The 27500-nt window shown below is 39.0% G+C and overlaps 2 protein-coding genes across 6 annotated transcripts in view; both read right to left on the minus strand.

Annotated features, from left to right (window-relative positions):
• Window positions 1-7724: 7724 nt before the first annotated feature.
• LOC307037851 (ADP-ribosylation factor-like protein 8A) lies at window positions 7725-22687 on the minus strand. Its single transcript, XM_079679033.1, has 7 exons — window positions 22270-22687; window positions 19564-19644; window positions 18758-18831; window positions 17355-17448; window positions 14668-14735; window positions 12570-12640; window positions 7725-12371 (listed from the first exon to the last, which is right to left on the minus strand). Exons 1-7 carry the CDS (start codon window positions 22390-22392, stop codon window positions 12319-12321), a joined length of 564 nt encoding a protein of 187 aa, XP_079535159.1. The 5' UTR covers window positions 22393-22687; the 3' UTR covers window positions 7725-12318.
• A 1813-nt stretch (window positions 22688-24500) lies between these two features.
• Window positions 24501-27500, minus strand: part of LOC307037850 (tyrosine-protein phosphatase non-receptor type 7-like) — a 12361-nt gene continuing 9361 nt past the window's right edge. For all 5 annotated transcript variants that reach the window (XM_079679028.1, XM_079679029.1, XM_079679031.1 and 2 more), the window contains 3 exons: window positions 26731-26844; window positions 26551-26635; window positions 24501-25440 (listed from right to left, as the gene is read on the minus strand). In XM_079679028.1, the coding sequence (XP_079535154.1) occupies window positions 25324-25440; window positions 26551-26635; window positions 26731-26844 (316 nt within the window). In that variant the 3' untranslated portion in view covers window positions 24501-25323. The remainder of the gene's footprint in view (window positions 25441-26550; window positions 26636-26730; window positions 26845-27500) is intronic.

The following is a 27500-nucleotide window of genomic DNA, read 5'->3' on the forward strand; positions in this document are numbered from 1 at the left end:
ACACACACGGACACACACACACAGTTCTTTTAATTTAGAAACTCAAACTCCATTCTAATCAATGTGAGCCCCCCCCTCCATCCTTGTCTTCGCCTCGTTACCCCCGACAGCCATGAAGAGGATTTACCCATTTAAAGGAAAATGATTTCTTCTGTCCTGCTCTCCACAAAATGATGCAAAGACTATTTAAAGAACTTCTGGCACAAACGTGATCACTGTCAGACAGCCCGTTCTCAGTAATAAATGACCTGAATAATAAAATGGCCCATTTCAGAATAATTAAGATCATATAATTGATGATCTGGATTCAGTTGTGGCTTTTTCAAAAAAAGCTCTGCAAATCACATCGACAAACTTCAACAGGTTACAGAAAGAGGTCCGAATGTATAGAAGTCTAAGAAACAATTATCCTACTGATGGCTTTTTCTATAACCTCAATAATAACATTTCAGAATAGAATCGAATCGGAGGGATGAAACCCTCTGGTCACACAGCACACAGTGAAATGTGTTCTCTGCTTTTAACCCATCCTAATACCAGGAGTCTAGTACTAAGAGCAGTGGGCAGCTATTGGACAGCACCCGGGGAGCAATGGGAGTGGGGGGGGAAGGGGGGGTGTCCGGTGCCTTGCTCAAGGGGTCATTTATATTATCATAATTGATCATCTGGATTCAGTTGTGGCTTACTTCAAAACGTTTTGGCAAATCGCATCTGACAGGTTGTCAGATTGTATAGAAGTCTATGAGGAATGCACACTGCTTGTGACTTGATTTATTTCCATGTTTAACACTTTTTCTAATAAATGTTTGGTCCCAATGGCTAGTTTTAGGTCTTCTTGAATGTAGCATGATGTTCATTTTGTATCTTATGGTCACAATAAAGCAGGGTATGCTTTGGGGGCGGGGCTACCTGTACCTGGGACGTGTTTTTATCTCACTACTCAAACTACAGTTTACAGTTCATGAAAGTCTATTTTAACAACACTGACAAGAATATATTGAGGCAGTTGGTTACCCATAGCTCCACCTTCCTGTGTCCCAAAAATAACAAGATGGCGACGGCCAAAATGCCAATCTGGTGGTTCTTTTACGCATAGTGGAAGTGGGTGGACACCAGAAATCATTCAAATTTTCTTTTGCCAGTTTCCTCAAAATTCTGTTTAATATGCGATACTTTTCAACGGAAACCTGACCAGCGATACTCCAGGAAAGTGAGAAAATAAGTTTAATATAGTTCAGGTAAACTGACATTTTAAAAAGTGAGTAAGAAAAGATGTAGGGAAACAGAGAGAGATTCATGGAGAGCTGGAGGGACAGAGTGTTTCAGGAGGTTGGTGATGTTGTTCTCATTAGTAGTGATGAGAGCTCGCCCCTCTGATACAAACTACTGAACAGACCACCTCTGTTCACTAATGAAGCCACACACACGCAGAAACACACACACACACACACACACACACACACACACACACACACACAAAAACACACACACAGGGGCGACTAGACCGCCATTGGTCATGCGAGAACATCTCTAGGACAGACTGGATGGGAACCAACTGTTACGTAACAGAAAGGTCACAGGTTCGAGTCCCACATCTATCCGTTAGGTGAGTCTACGCTTCACATCCTCTTCTCACTTATCTTGATAGATCTCCCTGACTTAGTGCCGGAGTACGCCAACACATCTGTGAGCTAAATTAGACAGATTCTCTCAAATCAATCAGGAAAGAAGACCTTAATTAGGAAAGGTTGGCCAAAGTCAGTTTTACCAGGAAAATAATTCATTAGAATCCTCATTTAGAGTTTGTCCATCACTCATCAGCAATGTGGTTCTGCACAGATGCAAACAGGAAGTCAACAATTCGTATTTGGCTATCAAGCAACTCTCCAAATGTGTCTCTTATAAGCAATTGAACCACCTCAGCCCAGCTTATCAGACACTAGCCACTCCCTAAGTTTGTTTTTAGACGAAAATATAAGTGACTGACATGATGGTCATATTCCTTATTTCTAATGCAATATAAGTTGAATTTCGCACTGTGACCACGGCGGCACATCGTCCGGATTTTAAATGGTTGTGGATTTATTTGGGAATTTGGAAAACTGTGACGGTAAAAACGCATTTCCTCTTTGAACTGTTTACTTTAAAACTGTGTGAAAGTTTCAGAAGAAGTGTTGAACCTCTCACTCAGCGTGTGAGTCCAACTGATATGAAGCACTACTTGTCTACAAGTGTGTGTGTGTGTGTGTGTGTGTGTGTGTGTGGGTGTGTGTGTGTGTGTGCGCGTGCGCGTGGGCGTGCATCGTAGCCCTCTCATCAGCAGCACATTGTGAGTGAATGAAGAGCGACAAGTGTGTGTGCGAGAGTATATATGTGTGTGTTTCACCCTGAACACAGGCTCAATGAACACAAACTAATCTGACCTGAATGTCTCACGCACATGCACACACACACGCACACACATGCACACACACACACACACACACACACACACACACACACACACACACACAGACGGAGTACAATGTTGGTTTTGTTCTGTGGGAAAACTGATGAGGGAAGGAGTGAGTGGAGAAGAGGTGGGAGGTAAAGGGGGATACTGTTGCCATGACAACGAGCATGGGGTCCCCGATGGAGCGCTAGGTTGACTCTCACTGGGAGCGAACACACACACACACACACACACACACACACACACACACACACACACACACACACACACACACACACACACACACACACACACACACACACACACTGGAGGGACCACCTTGTACTGCAGACAGGAAACACTGAGGCCTTCTTCTTTGTTGATTGGTATAAAAGTAGTCCTACAGACACACACACACACACACACACACACACACTCAGACACACACACCCTTACTTCACACTGTGAAAGAAAAGTTTTACCCACTTGTTGACAAGTAGCACAGAGGAGGAAGAGGAGGGAGGGACTGAGGATGGAGAAAGGATGGATGAAGTTTTTATCAGTGCGGTCACGTTAAAGCCCGATGACCAGCTTCTATTTTCTCCTCCTTTCTGGTCTTTTTTTGTCCGTCTGCTTTTCAATCTCTGAGAAAGTTGAGCTCCACTCGCTTTTTTTATACTCTCCTCTGAACTGTCAATTAGCCACCATTAAAAAAGGAAAAAGGAAACCCTCTGAATGATTAGAGAGCGGTCGCTGGGATGTGACATAACCTTCCTCTGGTGGCCATGTCCAGGCCGGCAGCCACAAAGGTCCACATTGATGTTGTTTTTAAATTCATTAAGTAATTCAATATTATTCATACAGTCAAGGCACTAGAAGTAAGTTAAAGCAGAATGGCAGAAAATCAAGTTATGTGCCCTCCCGTGATTTATCCAATTACATCCATACAAGACCTCAAATGTTTTAGTGAAATACCTACAAACTTAACATTTCAATTCTTAAATGAAGAAGTCAGGTATCAATAACTACATAAATTAATACGACAATACCAGAATTAAAAGGTAAAAAGGAAAGAAATGCTGAACAAGGGACTAATCACAATACTATATTATAATTGTTGTTATTTACTTGAGAGATGAGGAAGAAGAAGAAGGAGAAGAGATATGATGAAGAACATGGTGCATTGCTGCAGATTAAACTAGCCAACAGTAAATAAAGGAATTAAACACAGCAGTGAAATTAATCATACACATTAATAAAGCAGTCGTTGATATTGATCCAAGGACATCGGTTATAGCAGATGGATCTGACCGGGACCAACCGGCGAACAGAGTAATGAGAGTTCCTGTAGAAAATGGGAACCAGGACATCCTTCAGTCCGACTGTGATGGTGATTTCATCAAACAGCTGAACTGCTGAGCTCAGCAAATTGAGAGATGAGACAAATTAGTGAACCAGAACCCAACGCTGACCCCACACGCACGCACGCACGCACGCACGCACGCACGCACGCGCACGCACACACACACACACACACACACACACACACACACACACACACACACACACACACACACACACACACGCACACACACACACACACACACACACACACACACACACACACACACACACACACACACACACACACACACACACGCCTCTCCCTAGCAGACTAAACACCTGTCCTATGGAATCTTTGAAACTTACCCGACCTTGATCTTAGTGGTTTTTATTTTCCAGTGACGTCTAGTTCATTTTTATAAGATTTTACTAACCCGGTGTGCCCCCCTTCCCTCTTTTACTTATTATCATTCTTATTATTATTAGTTTAATGACAACACTCCTTTTACTTTTAAAATGATTAATAATCAATTAATTGATTTTAATTATTGGGGAGATTGTTTTGATTCTACTTATGTTATTATTACACTTTTTTAATACTTGCACTTTCACTTTTCAATGTATTTTATGCATGGTTTTCACTAACAGAACTAGAATCCCTAGATCCCCTTCTCATTTAAGGTATTTTATTGATTCCATTGGGACGAGATCCACACACACACACACACACACACACACACACACACACACACACACACACACACACACACACACACACACACACACACACACACACACACACACACACACACACACACACACACACACACACACACACACACACACACACACACACACACACACACACACACACCCCTCCAGAGACCCTGGGTTGGGGAGATCTGCTTTTTAACATACTCTGCTGCCGTTCCGTGGTCCAGCCCCGTCCTGCACTTTTTAACCAGTCTTTTATAACGGTCTTGTCCTCATAGAGCTTTTATAATGCTTTTAAAAGTTTTTTTTTATAAGGTCTTTGTAGGGCTATGTTTATGGAGTTTATTAAGGTTTTTTTTAAACACAAATTTACCGAGAGCCAGTGCACCACACAGGGCTCCAGACCTACGCTCTTCCACAACCTAACCCTAACCAAGTCTTCACCCTAAAATTAATGATTCCGCTCATGGGGATCTCCATTTTGTCCCCATAAGGGAGGTGAGTCCCCACACGTGACTGTGTAAACAGATTTAGGTCCCCACAAGTGCTAGGCCACACACACACACACACACACACGCACACACACACACACACACACAGGTTTGGTGTGTACATATTTCTGTGTGTGTGTGTGGGTTGCCCCCTGCTGTCTCATCAGTAACATTGCCGCTCTAAAAACGCCTGACACTTTGTTGTTCTATTAGTTGGATGGAAAAGCTGCAAAACCAAAATAAATGCAACTCATGCTGTAACCATGAGCAACAGTTATATCGTTATGTGTTGAATTCATGTCAAATTGTATATAGTCTATGTTTCCTGTATGACTTGCAGAGGTGGCAAAAGTACACACTCCCTTTACTCAAGTAGAAGTACAGATACTTGTGTATAGAAATACTTTGGTAAAAGTAGAAGTACTGATTCCACTTTTTACTTAAGTAAAAGTGCAGTCTCTGAAATGTACTCAAAGTAGAAAGTAACTTTAAACGGGCTGTTTTTATGCAAAGCTCACTGAACCTTAAATCATATGAATGTACTATAATATTAATATAAATGGAAAGGAGCTTCATTTCAACTTTTATTACTGCCATTCTGAATGTGTTCAGCGTGAACAAAAACAAAGTACCTGTATTTGCTGTGGCCAACATTATAGATGGGTTACTTTGCCTTAATATAGGCCGAATGTATTTATTTAGTATTTAACCAGATGAAAACATTGAGACACAATCTCATTTAAACTGCTGACCTGGCCAAGAAGGCAGCAACGTTACACATTCTTACACAAAGCACAGACATCAAATACAGAGAACACAACTCAGTAAACAAAGAACAAAAAGCAGTCACTACATTGTGCACAACAAATCAAACTCAAATGATTTTAGTGCATTCGCCACGAATCATTTGTTGCGCCCACAACTTCAAACATCTCCCTGAAGTTAGGCCATGGCTGCGGGGCGCCTCGCTGGAGGTCTGATGAATCGCCTCCTGGATGTTATCTGCCGCTGCCTGTAAGCGTTACTCTTGGACATGATGCCGTTAGATCTTTCTCCCTTAACGTCTCTGCAGAGATGTTTCCTCATACGTTGTTTTCGTCCGTCGTGTATGATCTGCACACCAGGGCTCGTCGTCTCTACGTGTTATTTTCACATCCATTTAGTTTGAAAGTCTTTTTAATCAGTCTTGATGTCGAGGAAGTGATGCAAAAATAAAAATGATTGATAATTCACCTCACATGCTTTAAAACGAAAGTAACGAGCATGTTTTGAAAATGTAAGAAGTAGAAAGTACAGGTATTTATGTTCAAATGTAAAGTAAAAGTAAAAAGTCGTCAGAAAAATAAATACTTAAGTAAAGTACAGATACCTGGAAATCTACTTAAGAACAGTAACAAACTATTTCTACTTTGTTACTTCCCACCTGTCTGTAGCTAACAAAGCTATTTACACCCGGGTGTCTGATTTAATAATATACGTTTTATTCATTTACTTTAAATTTATCAGTGAAATGACACACATTGGGGAACCAAATACAAGCAGTGACCCCATGGAGCCAGAGAACTTAACATTTTTAATTTAAAAACACTCAAATACTATAAAAAGATGGATGATCTATTATGTTGGTCTTTTTCATTCTGTCAACAGTTTTTTGTCATTTTCTTTGTTGTATTTGATTTTGACCTATAAGGCTTATTAAAGAAAAACGTTTACCCTTTTCCCTCCATGTATTAATCATAATATTATTAGAACAATAAAATAACTATATCTACATACACTGATATACATTTAATACGTAGAATAATTCAGAAAGAAAGATAAGGATTGTTGTTTCTCCATATTATTTAATTAGTATCATACACAAGCATGTTTCTATTAAAACACATCATATCAACTGAATCAAACAATAGTGTACAAACAGTTCAAAGTGACGGCCGTCTGCACATGTTCCTCTGCACGTACAAACCTTCACTAAAGAACAAATCTACAGGACAGGCAACGCCACGAGAGGAATCCACTCAGAATCAGATTCAGATCAAATGTAGTTTAAAGTCAACACATGTAAAGTTCAATTAGTTTCTTTTACTTCTTAAAAACGTGTTTTCTTTATATTATTTGTTATGGTCAGCCTAGATTTTTACAAATAAACTCGACTTCTTAGAATTAAATAGATTCAACTTTTTTTATTCAAACAAATCAGATTTGCTTAGAAATAGGTATGAACTTTATCTGCTTTGGAACATTTTGTGTTGAGCAAATAAAAAGCCTCTTGGTGAATTAGTGAATTTGTTTGAAACTAACTTCATCATTGTTCTGCCAGATTGCTTTAAATAAAAAAATACTTTTTTGTTAAACGATTAATACATTTGAGGTCCATATTAACACAACTTGTTATAGTACTACAAGTCTTAGTAATCATAAGTGGAGAAGTATTTAAGAAGCTTCTCTCAAAGTCAAGAGTTCATTGGTGGTCATTTCTTCTGGATTTGTTCACATGTCGATGCCAACTTCTTCAAAACACCTCCAACAGCTGATCAAGAGTTAACCGTACAGGAAGCTCATTAAACAATTTAGATCCTGAACGGTGTCTGGTTGCACGTGCAGAATCACAAGACGTTAGAGTATTTGCCATAAAAAGATCACGTGAAACTTTACAATGACCTGAATCCAGTGTCGGAAAAGTAAGGTAAGCACAAGCAGTCATTACGTGATCCTTCTCAGACACTATAAGCATGTGGAATCAAATATAAGCACATGTCGATACGTCTGTTTATTGCACCTTTTTTTTTTTAGTACATCTCATGTTTTGTGCTTACGAGACTTTTCTACAGTTTAACACTCAGGTTGATTCACTGGATTAAGGCCTTTATTTTGATCAAATTGCACCAAAATAACAATTTATTTCATCAGGTCCCACAAATATACAACCCCTGCCCTCAGCATGCAAAACAGAAGAGCCAATCAGAACAGAGCTGCTCGACCTGATCAACAAGTACAGGAAATATCGACAGCGGCCACCTGCAGGCGTTGCTCTGACGTTATACGACATGCTGGTAAACTCCTTAAAGTGGCTGAGTTCACCAGCAAACAAAAAACAACACATTTAAACTCCAGGTCTAGTCTGTCCGTCAGTGAGATCCCATTGCGTTTTGGGTATAAATGAAGAAATTAAGGCTTTTTTGACTCCACAGACGTTTTTAGTGTCAACGGGATTTCTTAAAACCAAGTGCTCGTCCAATCAATGACCGGAACTTATTTCAAACCTTTTAATTACGGGGCTGCTTCCATTGGCCAAAGTCAATATGTTTGTACACACACATGGAAAGATCGAAATACTCGGGACTGTGGGAAACAGTATTTCGATCTTTCTGTTTGTACAAACATATTTTGAGATTGACAATAAAGTTAACTTTGACTTTGGTTTGTGCGACTTCCCGAAAGTAATCGTTTTCACTTTTGGAAATCAAACAGGGTTATTTGATCCAATTGATGTGCTGTGTGCTTTTTGTTGTTTCCTGCCTACTCCTATTTCCTACAGATAAATGGTTTCAGGAAGTAAAGAAATAAGAAGCTTTGAATGGTTTTGAATTTTTGATATTTGAATGGTTTTGAATTTTAATATTTGAATGGTTTTGAATTTTAATATTTGAATGGGTTTGAATTTTAATATTTGGGGGGTGTCTCGAGGAATTAAGGATGTTTGGGGATGCATGTTGCATTGTTGGCGGTTTGATCTTGAGTTTTTAGGGGTTGTTTCTTGAGTATTTGGGAGTTCAATGTATTGTTTCGGTTCAATCTTGCATATTGTTGGGAATTCTATTTAACTTTCATGGTTCTTTTTTTCAGCGAGTCCAGAGTCCTTGGTAGCTTGTTCTCGCTTTAATAGGAGTTGGATATTGCATTTTTTGGGAGTTAGAATCTTCTAGAGCAGTCGCAATTTTTAGTTTTTAGTCATTTTCAAGGACATGTGCAGCGACAAAGAACTTGTGTTGGGGTTTAAAGAGACCAAACAACTTATCAGATAAGTATTAAACAGATGTATCAATATCAAAAATGATCTTAACAAGCAGCCTTAGCAACCTTGATAAAAACCGGCAGAGAGGGAACATTTCTAAAGTAGACATTTGAAGCGTTCTTGTCTAAATATGGACTTTGAATTTGGGGAGTACTTAGCCAACATGAAGCCACACTGACCTGGTTTGAACCGACAGTGTAAAGTGTAACCCCCATATACACTGACAGTTAGACCACTCTTAACTGAAACAACCCTAGTACTGAACATCATACAGAGACAGGTAATGTTGCTTCCTTTTCCCGTTTGTTCTGCAGTCTGATTGGCTGCTGTCAGGACCAGGAAGTGTCAGTACTTCACAACACATAGATGTTACAAATGAATCAAACAGGAACATATAAGTACTGCGAGAATAGCGTGGCAATGTAAGCAAAATGTTAATAAAGATCTTCGTAAGTGCTAACGCTTTGACTTTGAATGAAAACCTTTTGATCTGGTTTTCATCGGTACTTCTCGTAAAACCTTTTTATTCGATAAGTATATTTTGGACATAGAGCTGTATAAACTTACTTTTTTAATACTTGCTTTTGCTAAAGTCGATGCCGTTTCATTAAAATGGATTACTTAACTGTCTAGCTAAAGGCTTGAATGCTTAAAAATGCTGCCCTTCACACCAAAGAAAACCCACAATGCTTTGCTTCCACCATTAGCTGTGGTAGACTTACACCAGCTAAATAAATGGATAGAATTAGATGTTCTTGTGCAGCATCATTCAGGTTCACCACAGTCCAAATCCTGCCCTTAAACCACATTCCTTGCTTATTGTGTTTATCATAAACACAGCAATTCAGTAACAATAGTTTATTTGAAAGCCAATGGCTGCCCAGGTCTGATTCTTTGGAATTCATAAGTGTGAAGAAATAGCCATTTACATTTACATAGTCTTAGAAAAAAGCTAAATCCAGGATGTCATTTTAATTGAATTTGTTCACTTTCTGCCAGTTTTACAATCAATTTCACTCAATATGACAGGTAGTACACTGAAAAGTACCAATTTGTTTTTATTGTGATGGCAATTTTTCATTTTCAACAATATAATTATAATTTAATTAGGATATTTCAAGTCATTACTACACAACCTGCAAAGAAATGCATTATAAATCATTAATGTTGGCAGCCAAAGACTTCCATGTAATGTTTTCTGTGGTTATTATAAAGGACAGGACGAGGACATGTTCTGTTAAATATTATGAAGTCAGATGAATATCGTCTGTTCAGATAATCACGATATTTCGATTTTCTCCTGGTGCCATGAGCGATGGAAATGTGACAAGAGGGAAATAATGGGATAAACACTTTTAAATAAATCGATTTTTAAAATAAACATTTAATATGTGGGAGTTATAACGCTTAATTAATTACATCGCTCCATTTAATCTGACATGATGTGTGTACGTTGCATTTGATCACATGACACCCCAGGTCCAATCAGCAGACGTCTCAGAGCAGAAAACACTGACTTGTGAAGTCAAAAAAAAAACAATACAAAATAATAACAATATAAAACAATAAGAAATAAAAAGCTTATTACAGAGATATGAACAGAAACAAAACGACATTTCTCCTTCTCCTGTTAGAGTACCACTTCCTTAACTTCTGGACAGACCAGGTTATGTCACAATAAGAAGATTATTAACATTATTCTCATTATTAATATCTTACAAAACCAAAATCAACAGTGCAATAAAAAGGTTTTTAATCCCTCGCTCTGAGGGAGAGCAAGAGTGGCGGTGAAAGGGGCGGGGCTTGGCGACAAGGAAAGGAGGTAACATCCAAAAGGAAGGAAGGATAGAGGGAACACGGAGGAGGACAAGCAGTTTACAACAGGCGAGGGGAAGAGGGGCTTCTCAGGATTATATAAATGTGAAATAATGGAGGTGTGGATGGATGGATGGATGTGGAGGTAGAGAGGAAGGAGGAAAGGAGGCAAGGAAATCAACAGAGGAGGGAGGAAATTATGAAGGCAGATGTGTGGTTACTGTTGATAAAGGTGGGGGAGGGGGTGGAGAGGAGGCTCATGGGAGAAGTGGAGGTAGATCCACACAACAGGCTCCAGCTAATAATGCTAACGTGTGTATGTAAGCATGTGCCGTTTTTAACAGCTTATGTTTGGGAATAAAAAGTCAAAATGGCCGATGTTTATATACCAAGAGGTTTCTTTAGGACCCAAACCAATTTATAAATACATGTTTTATCACGGAGGCTGTTGTGGAGATCTGTTCAGATGCACTCATACCACGTTTTAGTTTGCTAGTGTTAAACAGTCAAAGTAATTTCACCCAATTTACAAAAAAAAGGTATTTTCTCTGTGGATTCTTGTTGTCGTTGTTTTTGGCTAATCTACAGACCTTACTGTCTGACTGTTTTGATTTTTCAGGGAGTATATTCTAGCGGAGGAATATTCCCTATAACTGAGGTTTGTGTTCTGTAATTTGGGTGAAATGACACTTATACTATTGTATAAATAAAGACGTATGTATATGTTGTATTAGATTTAAAACACCTTTGCGAAGGAGCATCAGTGACTTGGGTTGAATGTCAGAAATCACAATCTGTTTTGAGAGTTTTCGCCTCCAAAAACATAACCTGCTGGTATTTGAATGTGCTTTAGTACAGAGGACTATTGTTTGTTGAAGGAAATGACCTTATTAAGTCATTAGTGCTTCAAGTTAACTGTCAAACCACAGAGGAAGCATGTCAGGGGTTTCCCCTCTTAAGACTCTGTATGAGCAGTTTCCACCTTTAGGATATCAAACTTTGAAGACGGAAAGTTGTCCTTCCATCACATGATTTGATGATGATAAAGAAAGATATCGGATTATTAGGATGAAGATATACATTTCTAATTAATTACGATCCGTTCTGGGAGAGTTGTGTTTAAAATCGCATTTCATTAAATGGCGATAGATCCCAGAACCTTGTACGGTAATGAATGATTTTAAACCCTGACATGATTAGGTTTGATTAAATCAGAAAACAGGTGATCCGGCCTCTGACACGATCTGCCTGCTTCTGAGTTATATATTATATTCAATACTTTAATAAAAAACACTAAAATGAGGCATCAGTGCATCCATAGGAGTATCGAGGGGTGAGGAGGTATAAATACAATGATGGATGGGGGGGTTAGGGCGGTTTGATCAAAGAGCAAGTGTGTGTGTGTTTGTGTGTTTGTGTGTGTTTGCGTGTGTGTTTGTGTGTGTGTTTGTGTGTGTGTGTTAGGACAGGTGGGCGTGGCCTGTTCTGTTGGGGGGGCGTGTGTGTTCTCAGGAACTCCTCTTAGTCCGGGAGTGTTGGATCAACCACTGAAGAGTGATGTCTGCAGAGAGAGACAGAGGGGGCGTCAGACAGGAAGTGAGTGTGTGTGTGTGTGTGTGTGTGTGTGTGTGTGTGTGTGTGTGTGTGTGTGTGTGTGTGTGTGTGTGTGTGTGTGTGTGTGTGTGTGTGTGTGTGTGTGTGTGTGTGTGTGTGTGTGTGTGTGTGTGTGTGTGTGTGTGTTTGTGTGTGTGTGTCGTACCGATGTTGTCTTTCTCCTTGCAGGAGATGGAGTAGCAGCAGATCTCTCTGTCCTGGATGGCCGACAGGTTCCTGAATAAACACAAAAACCCAAAATCAATTCCAAAGAAAGTCAGAGGATAAAACAGTCGTGCAGAAACAACAGCCTGTGATCTGTGATGATGCAACAGGATGATTATCTGCGGTCAAACAAACAAGGTATGTTTGTTTCTTGATATCCAAAAAGCATGTGACCACAGACCGATCACATGACTCTGTTATTGCACTAAAGTACAACGTCGTGGTACTTGTGAGTATTTCCATTTAATGCTACTTTATACTTTTATAGAGGAAATGTCTTGCAGCTTTGCAGATTCAGATGATTGATACAACAATATATATTGAACTGATAAATTAGGTATTATTAACGATTACTGTAAAATAAAAAAAAATCTGTTGAAATCTGAAACATATTGCATCACTTTATATATTATTCTGAAATGCATAAGGACAACTTTTACTATTATGACTTTATTACATTTCTATGATATATTATGTACTTTTCCTATGTCAACCTTTAACTTTATAAACAGTGGTTTTACTACTTTTACTTAATTAAGATCTGAGAACTCAATCAATCAATCGAATACGGCTGTAGTAGCTCTAGGGCCTTTTAGGCGCTGTTTACACGGGAACGAAACGGTTGTATCCGCTACTGTTCTCTTTCGTATAGCCCGTTCGTTCACACGAGGCCGTAACGGAACCGCGGAAACGAACCACGGAAACGGACCCCTCAAACGATAACGGGTCCCAAGGTGGGAGCGGTCTCGTGTGAAGGGACACGTTTATTGAGCCGTATCCGTGTGAACGGAAGACTTTTTTGATATCGAATTTGGTTAGTTTGCGTTCCCGTGTAAATGGGGCCTTTGTCGCTCATAAATAAGTAGATCACTGTTCTTTATAGACTATGGATGCTGGCATCGTTCACATAGTACAAAGTGAAGGTGATGTTAGACCAGTAATAGTCGAGAAGGGACTTGAGACAGTTAACAATCTTGGATGTGACAACGCTTTCTGGCAGATCATTCCACACCCCAACCACACGCAGGCTGAAAAAGTTGCGGCGGATAGCCAGTCTTGAGTACTGTTTCTTCAACTTGAGGCAGTGTCCACGAGTCCTGGTGTTATAATCCCGTTGTAGTGGGCATGATGTTTTGGAGATGTTGTGGAGATATTTGAAATCTTCGATCATATCTCCCCTCGCCCTTCTATAATACATACTCGGGATCTTAAGACTTCACAGTCGTTCTTGATATGGTAGGTCCTTTAGTTCTGGAACCAGCTTCGTTGCCCTTCTCTGTATTTCCTCGATGAGCTCAGCATCCTTTTTATACGTGGGGGACCAGGAGACATTCCCATACTCGAGGAGTGGCCGTACAAGAGAGGTGTATAAACTACGTACTACGTCAGAGTCCGAATAAGTGATCTGCGGATCGTTGCTAGGATACCATTCGCTTTGTTAGCTGCCCGATGGATATGGTCACTAAATTACAGGGTATTATCAACATTCACACCAAGGTCCTTTTCACTTTTCACCAATAGCCAAATGTATGTTAAGCTAAAGTAAGAAACTAAAACACTAACTTAAAGCTAAAGAACATTCATTTTGAGCAAACAGCTGTATCTGTCTCCATGACTACTTTTCTACGAAGATATATTGGACCATAAATAATTGCGACAAGCGATATAATTGTCATTTTGCACCACTGGTACAAGGGTTATATAATAGCATCATAATGCACATTTCAAAGAGCTGTTCATTCACTAAGGAGCCGTGAAAACACACCGCACCCAAATCTTATCATAGTAGTAAAAAACAATGCTGTTTATTCTGGCATGATATCGGGTGTTGGGGTTCTTCTTATGAATTAATTGTATTTATTATTAAAAAAACATCAGCCAAACTAGGGCAGTAAGTGCTAACATTAAGAGGGAAAAAAAGCAAGAAACAATAAAGCTTTAAGGAATATTTAAATTATCGTGCGTGTAAATAAACACACAACCAATATCTGTGTATCACACGTCTCCAAAGAGCTTTTTAAATGAGCAGTGAGACTTACATCCTCTCTATGAGCTCCTTCTCATCCAGAGCTCCTGGTAGGTCCCTCTTATTGCCCAGAACCAACACCTACAGAAAAAACAACACCGCAGGAACAAACATCAGTTAAATACAACAGATAATACAAACATTTGAAGATGCTAAGGTGTTGAACTACAGGTAAGATATTAGATATGATTTGTGTTCTGCATAACAAAGTATTTCAATCACGGAGGAAGGTACAAAGTGCTGAGGTCGAGAGACAGGCTTCCAAAACCATAAAAGTCTTATCTCTGCATTTTAAACAGCAACACTTTCACTTCCCTGTTTACATCTGGGACCAGAGCTTGTGGTTGGTTGTTCTAAAAAGGCATAAGGTCCAATGTTACGTCTAATCTGGTCCAAACTTTTTTTTTGTCCGGGCCAGCAAAGTCATCGAGGTTCACTCAGTCCGAAATTACGCCGAGTCACTTTGTGCATCGTAAGCAGCTCTGGATATCTGATCTCCGGAAAGCAAGGTGTAAATACATCAAAGACGCGTTTAGGGGGGAAATCCAATTAGGTCACATTTTAGCCAGATGATAAAAGGTATGGCCTTCCAAAACAAAGTGTATTTAGTAAGCAGTCAGTGGAAATAGCACTCGCTGTCAGATTTGAATACATCCATGTCCTGCTTTTTTTGTTTCTTGCCATAAAAGCAGTTAAAGATTCCCTAAATAACAATAAGATTTGTTGCTGTTCTTTTCCCATTGAAGCAAAAAGGAAAAACAATCCTTTCTACACATGAAAAACAAACACGCTGCTTTATCTTGTATCTTATCTCTGATCTGTTGACTCGCTAGTTTTTATTGATAAGTAATATAATCATAAAGACACAGTTGTTTATTTTGATGACAGCTCTGTGCTGTATAAGCCAGGGGTCGGCAACCTTTCTGATATGAAGTGCCATTAAAAAAAAATGTTATTATCAGCGTGCCAACGATCGAGAATTATCAACGGGGGAGAGGGAGGGGGGTTGAGGAGCTTGACGCTCGTCAACTATCAGCAGGAGGGCGGGGGGAGCCTCGCTGCGGGGAAGCAGTGTGTGGACCTGTCAGCGCAACTCACATGATGCCGAATTTAACAAACACTTTTAAATAATTGGTTTAAACGGCATAATAATAAGGACGATCGTCCGTTCTGTGATTCTCCAGAGCACACATGTTATGATATTAGGGTCAGGCAGAGTGAGATGAGATCGCTGTCCCTTTAAGAGAGAGAGAGAGAGAGGGGTGTGGCTTGTGCATGTGTGTTTGTGGATGGTAGAGCGACAGTGAGGGAACGTGTGTATGTTTCTGGAAGTGAAACGAGGAAGCAGAAAAACAGAGGTCTGTGATGTATTTTAAGTCATTTAAGTTAAAGTTGGTTATTGAACCTGAAGCTTGTTGCTTCTGCCCTCCTCGACTACGGTCTGGGAGCCGACAGGAAAGTTCAACACACAGTTGGCCAGTCCGCCCCTTTGTAGCATATTATTTCGATGAGAGATGAGCAGATCACCACTGGGCTTTCAACTAAATACACAGCCACGCAAAAACTGCAGCATTTGTACAGCTCCTTATGAGTACTGCAATTAGTGAAGTGCTTTCCTCCGTGGTGAAACGATCAGCACTGCACCACAGAGGAAAGCAGCAGAAAGTCACCTGGAGTCAAAGAGAGTGGGGCTGCGTTACGTGCATGGCTTCCTTCTGCAGGTAACGGGGAGACGCGCTCTGGCGGTCTCAATGCTGGCTCGCGTGCCAGGGGTTGCAGACCCCTGGTATAAGCACTCTGGAACTACATTTTGTGGCTTAAAATAAGTTCACTTCCTTCCACCGGTTTGTTTTAGTTCATTCAATCCCTCTGCTGGGTTGTTATGTTTTTAAAAATAATCTATTTAGTTAACTGTTAGCATGTTTAATTAAGTTTAGTTGGGTTTTATTAGTTCCTGTGCATGTGCGTGTTGAGACAGTGTGGGTGATCTGACTTCCTGCTGTGAGGAAAGTCTTCCGATGGAGACACACTGAAACGGTTCAGATCTGAACTTGCGTGGAAACACACACACACACACACACACACACACACACACACACACACACACACACACACACACACACACACACACACACACACACACACACACACACACACACACACACACACACACACACACACACACACACACACACACACACACACACACACACACACACACACACACACACACACACACACACACACACACACACACACACACACACACACACACACACACACACACCTTTTCCTGTCACACTCTCTCTCTCTCTCTCTCTGTGTATCTCTACAGCTCTGCTCCAGTCGGCCAATCACAGAGCCCGGATGCAAGGAGGATGGAGGAGGATGCTCTGATTGGCTGAGAGCAGAATCAGTTTAAACATCCATTCAGGGTTTTTCTCTCCTTCACCTATCTCTCTCTCTCGCTGTCTCTCTCTCTCTTTTTTTTTTATCCGTCCTCCTTTTTTTTCCCATCTCTGTTTCTTAACACTGTCTTTTTCTCTCGTCACCATCTGTCTCAAAATGCCTTCCTCCTCCTGTGCTTCACTCTCCGTCTGTGCACCCAGCCACGACTGATGCTGCTATTATTCTGTGTGCGTGTGTGTGTGTGTGTATGTGTGTGTGTGTGTGTGTGTGTGTGTGTTTTGGGCTCCTTACAGGAATTCCCTGCAGCTGCGGTTTGTCCAGCAGGTTGTGGAGCTCGTTCTTCGAGGCTTCGATCTTCTCGGGGTCTGCTGCGTCCACCATGTAGCTGAAACAGGAAGAAAATAACTTTAAAACATTTGTACGTTCATTCAAACTATTTAAGTGTCATTGACTATCAAAATAATGTTTTTCTTTCTGAGGGGAAATTAGGTTTGTGGCTGTTCAAATGAAGTAAGAATCTTCGAATAAACCTAAGTAACAAAGTTTAGATTGAACTACAAAATATAAGTACAATAAATGTGTATTTTACAATATGTAACGTGATGTATATAAATATTATAATAAATGATGATGAAAACCAGATGATTTTCTTTCATCGTATAGTAAGAATCCTAAGTGTTATCAGTATTGCACAGTTGAATAATTGCACAGCAAATACTCAGAACTATTATTAACTATTTCAAAAATGTTTTCCAAGTAATGACTTTATTAACTTTGAGTGGTCCTTGTCATATCATGCTTTGCCCTGGAAATCTAAAATTGGTGTGTTGTAGAAAAATCTCACAGCCAATCAGAATCACTTTCACTACATGCAAAACAACTTTAGTGCTCTCTGTTACGTAACCCTGACCCAATTACCCAGCAGCCTCTCTGTCCCATCGCACCAACACAACTGGGTTAATAAGACTGCAGAACTGCTCTCTCCCTTTTCACATAATCTGACCAACCTCGTGTGAACAAAACATTTGATTATAATCAGCTCTCTCTCTGTTTAATGTACTGAATACGAGTTGGTGGAGAAAAGTGCGTGACTTTCTGACTACTGGCTCCTTAAGGTCTTCAATGATTAATATTATGTTTGGTCCCAGCAGAGACGTCCAAGCGGCCTCTTTAAAGGTCACCTATTATTATGTCTTTTCTACATCAACATGTGTCCCCTCTGTGTAAAAAGACTCTGGACGTTTCAGGAAAAAAGATTCTCTCTTTTTGTCCTGAATATAAAAACCTGTCTGAAAATGAGCTGATCAGATTTTGGCCACTTTATGATGTCATAACAATGTTTTGGCTTGAGTAACCATTAGCCAATCAGCAACCAAGGTAACCCCCCCCCCCCCCCTCTTATCACCTGAATCTCCTCCTAGAGCACCATTGAGTTCTTTGTAACCAAATCTCTCTCAGAGGGGCGTGGGGAGGGGCTCCTTATTTTCATCTAAAGTAACAGACAGAGAATCAGCACTTTGGAAACAGGGCTGAAACAGAGGGGATTATGGGATGCTGCCCATTTGGTGTTTGGAGCCAAACACTTCAGAGACATGTTCTGTATATATCTGAGACCTATAATATATTGATGAAAAACAGTATGATAGGGGACCTTTAAGCGGACGGTCACCATAGTTTAGGAAACCAGGACTTACACGATGGCGCTGACTCCTCGACAGTAACGCTCCCACATGCTCCTGAACCGAGGCTGGCCGCCGATATCCCAAAGCTGCAGACAGAGGGAGAGCACACAGTGAGAGGGGGCTCCTCACAATCAATACTTTGAGTTGCTTCCATTGATTGATATGTAATTGATACCTCAGATTTGAATGATGAAAATATTGTAAATAATTAGATTTCTCACCATTAGGCTTGTTCTAAGACTAATACCTGTGTACAATTAGTTGTAAATGACTGTTTGGACATAATTGGTCACAGGATTACGACTGAGGTGGAGTAAATATATTTTAGCTGTACTCAATAAATATGTTTTGTAGCATTGTCTAAATCTTAACAAATGCCTAAAGGGACATAACAAAAGTGAACTTGTAATGTTAATAAACATCTGGGAGATTTGTAAAGTGTAAAATTAGGATTAGTCGCAATCAAAACTACTACTTTGGTTATCCATGAATCGTTGTCAAGCAGAAATGTCAGAAAATGCTGTTTAAAATTCTCAAATATCGAGATGTCCTGCATTCCTCTATTTATATCAAATTAAAGTTAATATATTTCGGGTTTTGGACGAAAAAATGAACGCCATCTTGGACTTTGAGAAACTGGGACGACATGACAATTCACTATTTTCTGACATCTTATAGAACAAAAGATTTATAGTTTAATTGAGAAGAAAACGTTCGATTAGTGGACAATTAAATGATTTCTTAGCTGTAGCCTTTATTATAACATATAGCACTTATAAGTGTCTACAGAAAGGGAGCAGAGGAATGGAGCTACCAACCTTGATGGTGACGTTGCCCTTTGTGATCTTCCTCATGTTGAATCCAACAGTAGGAATCATGTCTTCACTGAACTGGCCTGACTGAAACACACACACACACACACACACACACACACACACACACACACACACACACACACACACACACACACACACACACACACACACACACACACACACACACACACACACACACACACACACACACACACACACACACACACACACACACACACACACACACACACACACACACACACACACACACACACACACACACACACACACACACACACACACACACACACACACACACACACACACACACACACACACACACACACAAAATTTTGATGTCATGAGATATGTGGCAGGAATGTCAGAACAGAAATGCCAAAGATACTGGGTTCCTGGCGAGGGAGGGGTTAAGATGGCAGCTGGGTTTCAGTCCAGATGGAATACCATTACTCATCTCCCCCCCCCTCATTTCCTGTCATCTCTCAAAAAAGATATACAAATGGCTTATATGATGTACAAGTTTGGACCGTAGCTCTCTAGCTCTAAAAAGTAGTTTCAGTTTTAACTGAAAAACATTGCTCTTAGTGCACGAGGGTCAACATTTATAAAAAGACAGATTTAAGAGAAGTCGAAATGTCACATAAATAAAATAGTTTATGTTATGTTTTTATTCTGACTAAAACACAGTAGAGATGAACAGCGATTATATGTATATTTTTAGGCTCTAATGCAGACATGCTTTTATACGCAAAGGTGGTTATAATGACACCTATACAGACATGCAGAAGACCCACATATTGATTTAAATATCAGCTTTATGTATATAGTAATAGTACCCTATGTTTTTATGCTTCGGTTTAGGCAGTAGATAATTACAGAGTATTCTAATGTATACTAGGGCTGCTCAATTAATCATATTTTAATCGCAATTACGATTATGGCTTGCAACGATTACGAAAACAACGTAATCGAAATAAAACCATTATTTTTTTATTATTACTTTTTTTTTCCAATAATTTTTTTGGGGCTTTTCAGTTGAATTATACTTAAAGTTCAGGGTAATCAACTGTTAAAAACATACTGTTCACATTTTTTTTTTCAATAAATGGATGTTTTCAAAGTAAATGGATAATCGTTTTTAATAATCGTGATATCAATTATTGACCCAAATAATCCAGATTATGATTTTTGCCATAATCGAGCAGCCCTAATGTATACCATATTTGATATTGTGTATTCTTTAGATAGTCCATTTAACTAGATCTCATGTCTAGTGCCTGTAAACATGCTGCTGTAACAAAAAAAACTATGTTGAACGAATAAAGTATAGTAAGGCTCTAGTTTGCACTCCAAACTGCATTTCAGATTTTCAATAGAAAGAAATGTGGGATGAAAATATTGGGATTTGATGTCAAAAATCTACATTAAAACAGTTCCTTACGAATTATGAAATGCAGTGTTCTTCCTGTTCCATTCACTCAGACATGTTGGCCTGTTTCAAGAGCTACAGCACCTCACCTCATTTTACCCTACACATCAATAATGCATTTCAGATTCTAAGAAATCAGTGGATGGTAAATACCAAAACTTCCACTAATATAAATAAGGAAAAAGGGAAAATCTATGTTAGTGGGTCACCCAAAAATGTGTGGTGTGTGCATGGTCAGCAGGGGAGGCGGATGTCTGACAGAGAGTGAGTCTAAAGAGAGGGAAGGTCACTCCGACAGCAGGAGGCTGATCGATCCTCCATCACCAGACCTATAAAAACCCTTCCTCCGGCCTTGCCACCAGCACCACTGGTGGGGGGGGGTTAATGTCCCAAAAAACGGCCGATTCATAGAAACTGTATTCGTCAGAAATTAGGAAATTATTTTGTCCGAGCAGCAGTGTTGTCAAACATCACACAAGTTAAAATGTTTAAAATATACAATAACATTAGCAGCAGTATATACAATTCACAATAAAAAAGGACATATATCACTAAGGTATCTACTGTATAGGACACCAAAATATTAAATACTCTACAATATACAGTCTCACTCGCTAAAGGAATAGATATAAATATACTACAGACACATATTGGCTTTCGATTATATACATTAGAATTGTGCAAAGTAGCAGATGTGCACATTTACTAGCTAATATTAATATTACTACTGGCTGATACTTCTTAGGTAGTCCATTCCGACAAGACTCTGTATGTTACTATGTAAATATATAAATTGTATGCATTTAACACTACCCTCTACCACACAGTATTCTACAATGTTACACTTATTTTATTTTATAAATACTGCTTTTCCCTGAATGTGTTCTTCCGTAAATGTTTTTATTTTAAATATGTGCATGCCTTATTGATCTAATAGTGTGTTATTTGTCGTCATCTATACTGCTGTAACTATATAAATGTCCCCTCTCTGGTGAATACAGGAATTCAGATTTGTCTGATTAAACAACACATCACAGCCGAGATAAGGGTTAAGTGTTTGACCGTAAAAGCATGTTTTCTCAGTGAAAAACACAGCTAGCTAATAAAAATGTGACATCTAAATCATCTTAACTCATTCAACGGCTTACAGTAGTTATACAGCCACAGCTAGCTGACCTCACCACTGCAGGATAACAATGGATGCAGCCAGATGCTAACTGACAGCTGGCGCTAGCATAAAAACCACCCTCCACACTCACCGCTATCACATTGACGAAGGTCGTTTTCCCGGAGTACTGCAGCCCTACCAGGGTCAGCTCCATCTCCTCTTTCCAGAATAGTGCCTTGAACCAGTCCAGCAGTTTGTTGATTAGCGCGATCATCTTTGTAATCGTCTGATGCTAATGCTAGCTGCTGTTGCTAAGGCTAGGTTGCTATGCTAGGCTGCTATGCTAACGCCCCAACTGTCTTTTTTCTTGGGGACGCTGACAGTTGCTGTGACAACCACCGACGGTTACAGCAGAACGGAGGACACCGACAGGCTCTGTGTGAACCGGGTATGATGTTTAAAGAGTCTGTGTTTTTAGGCTCTAATGTCCGCTGTGTGTTTTCGGCTTTCTGTGATGTTTACTAGCTACGCCTTTTCCTACCAGCCGCGTCAAGTCAGATGTTAAACGTAATATCACATCCGGTACACCCTTTCACAATAACATAAGTACCCTATCAGTCAAAAAAGGTTAAAACCAGAGGTGAAAGAAGTTCTCAGATTTGTTGTGGTCTTAATTAAAGTACCAGAGTGTAGGAATACTCTGTTACAAGTAAAAGTGCTGCATTCATAGGTTAGTCAAGTCAAAGTACAAAAGTATTATCATCAAAATATAGTTAAAGTACCAAAAGTAAAAGTAGTCAATGTGCTTTTGTGTTTTATAATGATTGATCAATAATGTGTTATCAAAGCTGGCAAAGGTGCAGCTAGTTTGAATGACTTTGTATACTGCAGGGTAGCTTTAGCTTTAATCCAGGTGGAACTAAAGTCTGATTTAAGACTTGATTATATTTCACATCATTAATCCAAATCTGTAAAGTAACTAAAGGTATTGAATAAGTGGAGTAGAAGTACACCATTTACCTCTGAATTGACTCCACTTCGAGCAATACAATTATTAACAAAGCAGTTATATACTAATAAAGGACTGGCTTATCTAAAGCCAGTTGAGTAGCACTTGAAATATGTTGGTATGAAACCTGATTATATGATTCTGTTTTCTTCTAGTTTGTATCTTCTTGGTCGAATGCACTTATAGTTGCTTTGGATAAAAGCGTCAGCTAAATGTAATGTAATGTAATTGTAGTGGAGTAGAAGTATATATATATATATATAAATGTTTATTCATTGGGATAAACCCCTTGAGATGCACCATCTCGTTTTCAAGTGGGTCCCGACAATAGCATCAACTTACAGGCATACATAAACAAAAAGACAAAAGGCAAAACTTGACACACAAGACAAACCACATACAGTCTGTTAAGTGAAATTCAACCAATGCACACAATCATCTTTACGAAGAGACAGTCGAGCAAATCAGTTTCATCAATATCAGTTAATAACAAGTACAGACCAGTTGAAAGTGAGATAACATCATGTTTAAATATACCCAATGATGCAAGTACAAAGTAGCACAAATGGAAATACTCAAGTCAAGTACTCTAAATTGTACTTAAGTACAGTAATTGAGTAAATGTACTTAGTTACTTTACACCACTGGTTAAAACAAACATGTTTATATAAAAAATGAATCTGCTGTGAATTTGAACACAAACAGTATTTATCCTCTTACATTTTCTTATTAGTTATTTGTATTTTATTTGAAGAACTCCTGCACATCCCTGTCAGTGTTAATGTTTCTTGATTTTTCCTGTAGCCCTTTTGCTTTAATTAATTAATGAATGTGTTGTTCTATTCACTATGTATTGTTCTTATACACCATGCTGCATTCCATCTACGGAAACCTACTTAATAATAAACCTGATACACCTGATTCTGTTGATACAGCATAGATGTATTATTAGAACATGTTTCATGCTGCAGGTTGTGTCTGCTTCCTGTTTGGGTGGGGTTGATAGAGGAAGAAGAGGAGAGTAGGAAAAGAGGAGACAGATAGAGGTAGATGCTCTGGTGAGTGAAACACTGCTCTCTGCTGGAGAGACAGGGTACTTACAATCATTTACGTCTGAATTGTAGTTGAGTAGAAGTACAAAGTAGCACAACATTAATACTCAATTGAAGTACAAGTACCTCAAAATTGTACTTAAGTGCTTGAGTGAATCTACTTAGTTACTTTACACCACTGTACTTATGTTTTTATAATCCACTGATGTGGACATTGAGTCATGTTACTATCGTGGCTATGGAAGTGCTTTTCGACCTATACAATCCCAACATCTAAGTTGTGTTTATGATTAAAATAAAAACGTAATTACTGTATCCATAACATTTTGGGGTAATTTATTTTAATTACTTAAGTTTACAAAGCCATAAAGGATACACTGCAGTATACAGTACCAACAGAAAACCGTACAAAAAAGCGAGATACAATGAAGGTCAAATGAACTATTCAAAGCAAATAGTGGATAGCAGACACATGCTGAAGAAACATTAACTGTACAATAGATTATAAACAATTAAAAAACATTTATCAAGTATATAAATATAACAAAGAAGGAAAAAGGGATAAAAATAGGACATCACATAAATACAAGTCTATCAAAATGTGTGTTGAGAAGCGATTCAAAGCTTGCCCGTATTCGAGTCCTGAGCGTGAGCCTTTGTTTAATGTTATCCTGTCTTTCTGTCCTGTCTGTCTAACAAATGGCCAAATTAAAATTAAAAGATCAATAGCATTCATTATCCCATATGTTCACACTTTCTCTCCCAATGCAGAAATGAATAATATTCATTTGCAAAATTGGGACACAGTAAACACGAAATATTTGATCATTTTTGAAATGCTCAATACATATCAGCGACAACATCGTTAATATACATTCTTTTAGCCAGGGTAATCCTGTAGTGAAAACCTTTATTGGGACAGTCCACAGTGAACATGAACACCTGGGTTCTCGTAGCCTCTGCTGCAAAAAAACATCCCACAAACCAACATTTTGAGGTTCCTGTTGGTTCTTGGTTCCCCAAAGTCTCGACCTGTCTTTTGAGTTTTGTTGCTGGCTCAACAAGTTCTCTTGTTTCCATATGTACGGTGCTGGAAACATGACTTGTAGCGCTAACTGCTGGTTGTGTGGTGTCTTGGATTTCTTCAGGTTTGTATCGTGCCTTGTTGGTTCTCCAGGTTCTTCTTGTTCTGTCTGTTGTCCAGCTCCAGGTTCTGAAGCTGAACGCTGACCTGCTCCTCTGGGTTCTGCTGGTTCTGCTCCTGAGGAGGAAACACTGGGGTTTAACTTTTCCTCAACTGTTACTAAATAAACGACTGTAAGGGCAGTCCTCAGCTAGCGTTAGCACGAAAGGCAGTTGAAGAGACATTTGCAAAAACATTGTTATTTTGTCATTTTCTTAAGTTGATGTTATTATGTTGTTTTTGGATTTGTGCTTCGTCATGTTTTATAATCTTCTAATGTTGGTACCTTGTTGGAATAAGTGTCTTAACTTTAACCAGATATGCTTGTTGTGATTATTTTATATTTTTTCCATTTGTTATTTTGTAATTTTCTTAACCTCTAGATGAAAAGTGGGTCTTTTTTGACCCGGTGAGTTGGTTTTTTTAGAGTATCTTTGTAATTAAAAATGTTTATCATTTCATATTCCAGCTATTCTTCAAAAAACATCTTTTGGATATCATGCCATTCAAATTTTTACTTTTAATTTTATTCATTTTAAGAAATTTTTGTTTTCGTATTATTACCCCAAGCTTCCATAAGTGGGTCTTTTTTGACCCGGTGAGTTGGTTTTCTTGAAGTATCTTTGTAATTACATTTTTTTGTCATTTCATATTCCAGCTATTCCTCAAAAAACATGTGGATATCATGCCATTAAAATTTTTAATTAAAATTTGAAGAAATTGCATTTTTGTATTACTAACCCAAGCTTCCATAAGTGGGTCAAAAATATATTTTTATAAATATATATATAAATAGTGAAAAATTTGATATAAAATATTTCTAGTGTGAACCAAGATATAATAATACAAAATATTATACAAGTGACCAAAATGACAAAAATTGCATAAACACACATATTATTCTAATACGGGTCCTTTTTACGGAAGAGTGTAGGGCCCAGTCACTGGTCCATCCATCTAAGGGTTAAGTTGATGTTATGTTGTTTTTGGTTTCAGGATAGTTTCTGGATATTGTTTTATGTTAAATGCTTTGTGCTTGGTCATGTTCTATTATTTTGGTACCTTGTTGGAATATGTGTCTTAACTTTAACAAGATATGCTTGTGATATCTGTAGTTTCTATTTGACACAATCCATAAAAACACCATTTCCCAGCAGGACACATGATGCAGGGATCAGGCTGGAGTACCTGGTTGAGCTGCAGCTGACGGCTGAACTGGGCCAGAGTGGAGTGCAGGAACTGGTACTGCTCTGTGGTCTGGATCATACCACCTCTGCACAGGACGGGGGGAATAAACAAAATGTAACACCCCAGAGACAATAATCTGATAAAACACACAGGCAGGAGAGAGAGGAGAGTTTTCCCCACCTGTCGAGTCGGAGCTGACAGACCGTCTCCAGGATGTCGAGCTGCCCGGTGTCTCTGAGCTGCTGACAGCCGATACTGCTGACGATGAAACACCCGGTCCTGCCGATACCTGCACTGAGAGGAGAGGAGACGGGCAGACGAGGGGTTTAACTCGGAACACCTTCGAGACCCTGTGCAGCCGCAGCTGGGATCAAATGGTACTGTTACATTTTCAAAACATACAATTCAAATGATAAAATCAATGTAAAGTCAGTAAACTGGAGGCCATGAGGGTGATGGTTATAGAGTGAAGACAATATTATGTCTTATATTTTTCCTTTAATGTTTGTTTATTTTGGTTATATATACAATATGTGTATATATTTGAAGTCTGCTAATTGCATCAAGTTGTACAGGGAATACCAGTGACATAAAACACTTCTTCTTTACCCTGTATTCCCCCATTTGACTGAGGATAGACATCAAAAGGAGTAACAACTCAAATAAATAAACAATCATATAATATAAAATCAATAATAAAATAATAAACCAAAAAATATATATATTATAAAATGAAAACAAATTATGGAAAGCAAAAAAATTAAAGTTAGGAAAGCAGTTAGTAGTGTTTTGAGATCAAAGTGCGAGATGTCTGCTGTTGTGGTTACAAACGTTCCCATCATGTCTTCAGAAGTACATGAAAGGTTTTGGTTTCCTATTTAAATTCTAAATTCATTCAAATTCTTTAAAAAAAAGGGTTTTCTCCTCTGCGGTCTGTGTGCGACTACTGA

This window comes from Notothenia rossii, assembly GCF_949606895.1.
Source record: "Notothenia rossii genome assembly, chromosome: 4".
Lineage (NCBI taxonomy): Eukaryota > Metazoa > Chordata > Actinopteri > Perciformes > Nototheniidae > Notothenia > Notothenia rossii.

Bases quoted from the DNA above. Each gene is read 5' to 3' on its own strand.
- LOC307037851 (XM_079679033.1), bottom strand. From the start codon at position 22,392: ATGATCGCGCTAATCAACAAACTGCTGGACTGGTTCAAGGCACTATTC. The intron at 17,449-18,757 runs GTAAGTCCTGGT...TTCCTGTTTCAG, and splicing joins CGAGGAGTCAGCGCCATCGT to CTACATGGTGGACGCAGCAG. The intron at 12,372-12,569 runs GTACGACACACA...CTCTCTCTGCAG, and splicing joins CAAGGAGAAAGACAACATCG to ACATCACTCTTCAGTGGTTG.